Source organism: Carlito syrichta, unplaced genomic scaffold, assembly GCF_000164805.1.
Source record: "Carlito syrichta isolate Samal-C Ts95f unplaced genomic scaffold, Tarsius_syrichta-2.0.1 Scaffold311878, whole genome shotgun sequence".
NCBI classification, from domain to species: Eukaryota; Metazoa; Chordata; class Mammalia; order Primates; family Tarsiidae; genus Carlito; species Carlito syrichta.
In genome coordinates, this window is record NW_007255974.1 from 192667 (window position 1) to 201086 (window position 8420).

Consider the following 8420-nt stretch of genomic DNA (forward strand, 5'->3'; position numbering starts at 1 on the left):
AGAAATAGTCCTTATTTCACAATCTATTCAATCTTGTGGATATGTGATTTTTAAAAAACAATTAAGAATTAAGCTATTTGGAGAAAGGTATTATAAAATCTAAACAAAGCTAAAGTAATTAACTAGAATATGTCTAGAAAATGCTTAGACTGCATTCTTATTAAAACACTTGACTTTTTAAAAGCCGTTCTTAGCTGGGCTCGGTGGCTCAGCCTGTAATCCTAGGGCTTTGGGAGGCTGAGGTGAATGGATTGCCTGAGTCCGCGGGTTTGAGACCCACCCGGGCAACTTGGCGAGACCTCATCTCTACAATAAAATCAAAAATTAGCCGGGCGTGGTAGCACATGCCTGTAGTTCCGGCTACTTGGAAGGCTGAGGCAGAAGGATCGCAGGAGCCCAGCAGGTTGAGGCTGTGGTGGCCGGCAGCGTGCCACTGCACTCCAGTCTGGGTGACAGAGTGAGACTCCAACTCAAAAATAAATAAATAAAAATAAAAGTCATTCTTCTAATTTATTAAATTTAAAATTTTATTGTATACATTTTATTTGACTATTAGATGAACATAATTGAAATTGAATTTTCCTTTGGACTTACTTTACTAAACCAATTGGATTTTTTGTTGCTTATTCTAGTTTTGACAAGGTATGTTTCTATTAAATTTAATTTATTCTTTGTAAATAGCATCTCAGCTGTACACCTAATTCATGAGGAATTTATGTGGTTTAGGACAAGTGTTTCACCTTCTGGCCAGATTTAACTGAAAGAGTCTCTCACTTTTGAGAAATCAAATATTATTGGTTGTCTGGGACTCTTAAAATTATATCCTTCATCAAAATTGCTGACTGTGTATTTTGTTGTTGTTGTTTTTTGAGGTATGCTTATTTGCTTACTATGTATTTTTATTTTTTTGTGTTGGAGTCTCACTCTGTCACCCAGGCTGGAGTGCAGTGGCACGCTCATGGCTACCACAGCCTTGACCTACTGGGCTCAGGTAACCCTTCCACCTCAGCCTTCCTAGTAACTGGAACTACAGGCACACGCTACCATGCCTGGCTAATTTTTTGATTTATTGTGGAGTTGGGGTCTTGCCAAGTTGCTCCGGCTGGTCTCGAACCTGTCGACTCAGGCAATTCTCTCACCTCAGCCTCCCAAAGTGCTGGGATTACAGGTAGTAATTAAGTAGAAGGAGCCAGTTAGGACAAAAGATTTAAAGTTTATGGAAGATAAGAGTTTTGTGACTTTCCTCTAACTAATGGTAAGAACCCCCTAAAATAGTTATCCCTAAATACCATTACTGCTGCTCTTATGAGCCTTCGTAAACAGAGAGTGGAAATAGGGATGCTAATTCTTATGAATAGGATATCATGGGATTGTATTACCAAAGAAGTGATAGGCTTTATGTTTATTTTGTTTTGTGTGGTATAATTGTTTATTTTGTTGACTGCTTTAATTTCAGACTACATATTTGCACAGAAATAGCTCCTCTGAATATAGTATTCATGTAGTATTGAGTACATACTATATGTCCACACTGTGCTAGGCACCAGGAGTTATCTCCTTTAAGAAAATCAGAAGCCATTTTTTTTTTAAAAAAAAGAATTGGCTTGGTTTTTAATTCAAGGCAAATGAAGGAATAACCTGTTGGGATCCTTGGGTAGAATAAAAAGTGAATTTTTCAAGGTAACCTATGCTGATTAAGTGTTGATAGGTATACTTAATGACTTTCCTTTTTAGTAAACAGTGATGTTTGACAGTTTAGAGTACGTTTCAACTGATTTTTTACTAAGATATTAGAACATTTTAGTTTGGTTATTTGATATACTTGAGAATCACACTAAGACACTGGTGTTTAATTGTTAACCTACCACACTTACTCTCTATGGTACAAGAGCAAAGGTAATCCTGCAGCTTGTCTAGCTCTTGGGTCATGGAAAATAGCTCAGTGGTGAGATAGTAAAAGCACTTGAACTTGAGGACCTAATTTGGGGTATGGTAGGTTAGAAGGATAGCTCAGTTTCCTGCCTGGATGTGCTATATCCAAATTTCCATTTATAAAACATTTCACGAAAAGTCTTTTTTTCATAAAATCTACTTTTTTTTTGCTGTTTCTTAGTAGCAATCCGTGTAAATTTTCCTAAAAGTGATCAGTAATAAAATTTGCATTTTTTTCAGTCTTCTCTCCAGGCTGTCACTGTACAGAATGTGTCAGAGGCAGTGTTTTTCATATCTTTTCTTTTTATTTTTTTGAGTCATAGTCTTACTCTGTCACCCAGGCTGGAGTGCAGTGGCACGATCACGGCTCATCACACCCTTTAACTCCTGTGCTCAAACAATCCTCCTGTATCAGCCTCCCAAAAAGTGGCTTGGACTACAGGTGTGTACCACCTCACCTGGCTAATTTTTTTATTTTTATTTTTGTAGAGATGTGGTCACACTATGTTGTTGTCCAGGCTGGTCTCGAGCTCCTGGGCTCAAGCGATCCTCCCACCTTGGCCTCCCAAAATGTTGGGATTACAGGTGTGAGCCACCACACCTGGCCTCCATGCTTTTCTTTTCCCTTTTCTCTGACTATGCTTGAATTTATAAAAGCAGTTGGGGCTTGTTTTTAAATGCCGTGGATAAACATAACACCCATTTGGAGTACTCATTTGCATATAATGTGTTAACTCCATGATCAAGTACAGATGCCTTTGAGTTAGAGATGAAGAGGCCTTCTGTCGTTTCAGATTCTTACATGCAAACAGTGATGAATGTTCAACTTTCTTTGTATTCATTGCTTGTTGTATAAGGGATTGTATTTTTATACCTTTTTTCCTCTGTGTCTATTTTAGCCTCTTGCAGAAGAAGCAGTTCCTAATCTCCACAGCCCACCCACCACGAGTACCTCCGCCCTGAACAGCTTGGTGGTGTCGTGTGCCTCTGCTGTTGGAGTGAGAGTGGCTGCGACGTATGAAGCAGGTGCCCTGTCACTGAAGAAGGTCATGAACTTCTACAGCACAGCCTCTTGTGAGGCTGGAGCGCAGGCAGGCAGTAGCATGCCAGGCCCAGAGGGCTTGAAAGATAGCAGAGAAGAACAGGTGAGACAGGAGTCACTGCAGGGAAAGAAGAGCTCGAGCCTTGTAGACATCCGGGAAGAGGAGTCTGAGGGAGGCAGTCGCAGGCTGTCCCTGCCCGGGCTGCTGTCACAGGGTAAGGCCATAGCTGGGTGCTCCTGCCATTACACACTATGTTGTCAAAAACCAGCTTGCCTAGTTGCAAAGCCAACACAGTCAAGTATGGTGGTTTACTGAAATGGGGATTTAGAAGAAAGGTATGTATGTTTCTGCTTTAGAAATAGCTATAGAACGTAACTTACTCCTGACGTTTGCTCCTGCTTGTGAGCCTTATTATGGCTCTTATTTTATTGTTCTGGAATGTAGATGTGCCATGTGTTTACTAACTGGGACCTATACTCCAGACAGATGAAGTTGCAGGAGTGGATGAATGAGGAATCACTGTACTTGACCTGAAAGAGGAGATGATTTTTTTTAAGTTACATTAATAGAAAACTTCATTTTCTGAAATCTTTAGCAATAAACGTTTTGGAGTATCAAGAATAGTATGCAGTTGGTTCTGCATTTCTCAGTAAGTTGAGCAGTCTCAGCCATCTATGCCTTTGTGTCTCAAGTGGCCTGTGGACCAGCAGCGTCTGCTTCACCTGGGATCTTTTTAGAATCAGGTGCCAGTCCAGACTGCCTCAGTCAGGGTCTGCATTCTCACTAGGTCCCCAGGTGGCTGGTGTGCCACATGCAAGCCAGAGAAGCATTGGACTAGACCGGGAGTTGGCAAATACCCTGTAAAGAGCCACAGAGAAATGTGTCATGATGTGTGGGCCATACCGTCTCTATGACAGCTGCTCAGCTGTGCCATTTTTACAGAAAAGCAGCTGTAGACAACACATACACTAATGGACAAGGCTATGTTCCAGTAAAACTTTGCTGACAGAAACAGGTGGTGGGTCCTAGTCGACTCATGGGCTATAATTTACCAACTTCTGGCTTACAGGATTTTGTGTGAAGCTCAAAAATGAGGAATTCTAGACCATTCTAAAACTTACCTTTTCTACTCTGCCCTGTTTCCTACACTGTTCTGAGTACTTACTGTACCTTCCTGTGCCACCAAGCACGCTCCCATCCTGCCTGCCTCTTGCATTTTTCATCCACACAAATAAAACCCTGGTCCCAATTAATCTGAATGTATATATACATGATGTGTAAGAAAGCCCATGAGTTCTGTTAAGTCAGAAGGAGAATCTTGTGCCAGCATTTTCTTATTCTTAAATGTCCTTTAGCTTTTTAAATATATAAATATATTTGCCATCTCTTTAAACTACAAATGTGAAATACTGATTTTTGTCATGTCATTAGATCATGTGAAATATGCAATTCAACTAATAGGCTTATATTCTAAGGTTACATTTTACTTAGTAACCTAAAGTATCTTCAGAAACATTTTACATGCACTCTTTCCCTCTCTTTTTAAAACTCCTATGGAGTACATCCTTGAGGAAACTTCAAGTGGGCTCATTTGCATTTCTGTCTGCATACATGTGTGACATTCACCAGAAAAGCTGTTGATCTTAGGCAGTGATGATCACTTTCTTGTGGTCCCTAAGTTAATGACTGAGCAACTAAGTCTACACTTAGTGACATTTGATGATTTTCTTTGAAGTTTATCCTGGCACCAAACACTATTTAGATACTGTTTTATGCGGTTGATATAATTTTGAACACTTTGTAGTTTGATGTAGTTTTGAACACCTTTGAAAGATTATTTAGCTTCTCTATAAAATAATATGAAATATGCAGGCAACTACAAAAGTATTTTAGTATTTCCTTTCATAATCTTTTTCCCATCATAGAAATTTTTAATTTTGATATCTAAAATGAATCTTTTATTATAATTATTCATATTATATATTTGAACTTAGACTTTGGCTTAGAAAGCCTTTTTTTTTTTTTTTTGAGTTGAAGTCTCACTCGGTCACCCTGGCTGGAGTGCAGTGGCACACTCACGGCCACCCCAGCATCGACCTTCTGGGTGCCGGCAATTCTTCTGCCTCAGCCTTCCAAGTAACCAGAACTACAGGCGCCTGCTACTACGCCTGGCTAATTTTTTGATTTATTATAGAGACGAGGTCTCACCAAGTTGCCTAGGCTGGTCTCGAACCTGCGAGCTCAGGCAATTCACTTGCCTTGCCTTGGGAGTTCTGGGATTATAGGCTGAACCACTGAGCCTGGCCTTTTTTTTTTTTTTTTCTTCTTAAGAGATTGGGTCTCATTATGTTGCTCAGGCTGGAGTGTTGTGCTATTCACAGTCATGATCATAGTGCACTACAACCTCAAATTCCTGGGCTCAAGTGATCCTCCCACCTCAACTTCTCCAGTAGTGCCTGGCTCTTAATTTTTGCTTTGAAATGGGAAAAATATTTGTCAGCTTTAGTGTAGTATTTTGTTCAGCATATTCTTTAGAGTACCAATTCTATAGGGTATCACTAGATGTTATACAGAAAGGGATTCTGTGGCTAAATGTTGGAAGTGGTGCTGGATTAAACATATTTAAACAAGGCTTTTAACTGCAGGACTTTTCAGTACCATCCTAGGACTAATGTATGTGTGAATCTCTGCAGGGGAGGTAGTGGGAGTATAGAATGTCCTGGGGAGCGTTTGCCAATCTCATTTGACTGTGAAAACCCTTTTCTGCAGAGAACCTATAGAATGTGCTTCAAAAATACCATACCTCATTGAGCAGTGACTCACACCTGTAATCCCAGCACTTTGGGAGGTAGAAGTGGGAGGATTGCTTGAGCCCAGGAGTTCAAGACCAGCCTGAGTAACATAGCAAGACCTTGAAAAAATTCAAAGTCTTAGCCAGGTGTGGTAGCACATGCCTATAGTCCTAGACTCAGGAAGCTAAGGATCACCTGAACCCAGGAGGTTGAGGCTGCTGTGAGCTATGATCATGCCACCGCACTCTGTCTGGGTGACAGAATGAGACCCTGATTCAAAAAAAAAAAAAAAAAGCCATGGCTAGTGCATTTCTTTGAGAATCTTAAGTTTGTCAAAATGGTATCCTCCCGCCCAGCCCCTACACCTTCACTCTGTCTCTGGCTGGTTTTCAGTTTCCCCCAGGCTCTTAAGGAAGGCTGCACGGGTGAAAACGAGGACTGTGGTGCTGACCCCCACATACAGTGGAGAAGCAGATGCTCTCCTGCCGTCTCTAAGGACAGAGGTGTGGACCTGGGGGAAAGGGAAGGAAGGGCAGCTGGGCCACGGCGACGTCCTGCCAAGGTAAGTGCTCCCAGCACTTTTGGAAGGAGCTGGAGCTCTGAAACTCTGAAACTCACCTTTTTTCTAGAGGAAGCCTGGTCTTATCCAGCTTCAGCGTTTGCACACCATTAACCAGAACAGGCTGCCTCCTGGGTTTTGTGTTTGTTAACAGTGAAGACCCGAAGCACCTACAGTGCCCCTTTCCATGTATTGGATGTAAATTCATCTTGGAGCCCAGCAAAGGGTGCCAGGGATAAGGGACATTTCACTGGAACACTGGAACCATTCACATTTTTCACTTGTGAAAAAGAACCAGCAGTTTTCTTTATCTAGATGTCTCTCTGCCACTGCCCAAATAACTACAACTCAACATTACACTGTGTCTGTTCATGTACATCAAGAAAAAACTGGCATTTTCTTTAATAGGAACTCATCTGATATTAACAAGTTTTGGTATTGGGAGGTTTGTAGGTGTGTAAATGGAATGATTGTCTGAAGTAGTGAGTTAAATGTCTTCATTCCTAGCAGAGTGGAGGCGACTGTGGAATTAAATGACTTATCTCTGCACGGACTGTGTTTCATCGGTCCTGAGTATACTCTGCTATAATGAGTTATTTGTAGTTTTGTGATTCTTAACAGATTCTGAATTTTGGGGGTTTGTTAGTGATTAATAGAAAAAAATTAAGTTGAAACCTTCTGAAAATTCTTTATACTATTTAGGAGTAAATTGAACATATATCTGTTATTTTTATTTTAATGTTTTCTTTTAAAATACTTAATTTTACATGAAGGTACTTCCTCTATAATTTAAGAAAGGCCATGATTCTTGCTGAGAATACTTTGACCGTGTGTATATGTGTATGTATTTTTCTTTAAGGCTTCAACCGTTGTGTGTGAAGTGTCTGGATGGTAAAGAAGTAATCCGTCTGGAGGCGGGTGGTTCCCATTCTCTTGCACTTACTGCGAAATCCCAGGTAGGAGGCAAACTCTGCAGTGCTGATCTTGCTTTCATGGAGGCCAGCATGATGAGACTGAGCCCTTGTACTGAGTATCTGCTGTATGTCAGACCATAACACCTTATCTCACTTTAGCTTTCCAGTGTTTTGCATGGGGTTATTTCCATCTTACAGATGAGAGAAGTAGGGCAAGGGAGATTATGTAACTTATCTAAAGACACACACTCAATAGCAGAGCTTGGATTTAAAGACTAGTCTGTCTGATTTAGGAGCTTTCTATAGCATGCTATCATCTAAAAACAGAATCCAAGCCGGGCTCGGTGGCTCAGCCTGTAATCCCACGCCTTTGGGAGGCTGAGGTGAGTGGATTGCCTGAGCCCGCGGGTTCGAGACCCGCCTGGGCAGCGAGACCTCATCTCTACAATAAATCAAAAAATTAGCCGGGCATGGTAGCGCATGCCTATAATTCCGGCTACTCGAAAGGCTGAGGCGGAAGGATTGCTGGAGCCCAGCAGGTCGAGGCTGCGGTGGCCGGTAGCAGCCACTGCACTCCAGTCTGGGCAACCGAATGAGACTCCGACTCAAAAAAACAAAAACAAAAAACAGAATCCAACATTTTCCAGGGTATTGGTGAATTGCTGTTTGTTCTTTGGTGAAGAAACTTGTAGTAAGACATTAAGAAACAAACGAAAAAAAGACATTTAAAAAAAAAAATTATGAAACCTAAAAGTGACTGCGAGCATTACTAAAAACCTTGCCCACATATACATAAACCCACCTAAGAAGCTAAGTTTTTTAAGTTATTCTTAAATATATTATAGATAATGATTCTTCATCAATCCCTTTATATTTTTAAGAAGCCAGTAAAGGATTCTAAACCTTTTAAATGTTTGACCTTATTTCAAATTTTCACATACTAAGCCAAAAAACTAACATAATATATAAATATTAACATTAGGAAAAATTTATTGTTATTAACATGATGAATTATTCAAAAGACTTAACAGTGAGACATTTGAAGGATTGCCAGTAACGAAATGATCAAAAATTACAGGCTTTATTGAGTATATAAAATACAAAGAAGAAGCCGGACTCGGTGGCTCAGCCTGTAATCCCGCGCCTTTGGGAGGCTGAGGTGAGTGGATTGTCTGAGCCC

At 40.7% G+C, this 8420-nt stretch overlaps 1 protein-coding gene across 1 annotated transcript in view; it reads left to right on the top strand.

The window, feature by feature from the left end:
- Positions 1 to 8420, top strand: part of ALS2 (ALS2, alsin Rho guanine nucleotide exchange factor) — a 79659-nt gene that overhangs the window by 20753 nt on the left and 50486 nt on the right. Inside the window, exons 5-7 of the mRNA XM_008069243.2 lie at positions 2832 to 3189; positions 6161 to 6329; positions 7186 to 7282. Of these exons, the coding sequence (XP_008067434.1) occupies positions 2832 to 3189; positions 6161 to 6329; positions 7186 to 7282 (624 nt within the window). The remainder of the gene's footprint in view (positions 1 to 2831; positions 3190 to 6160; positions 6330 to 7185; positions 7283 to 8420) is intronic.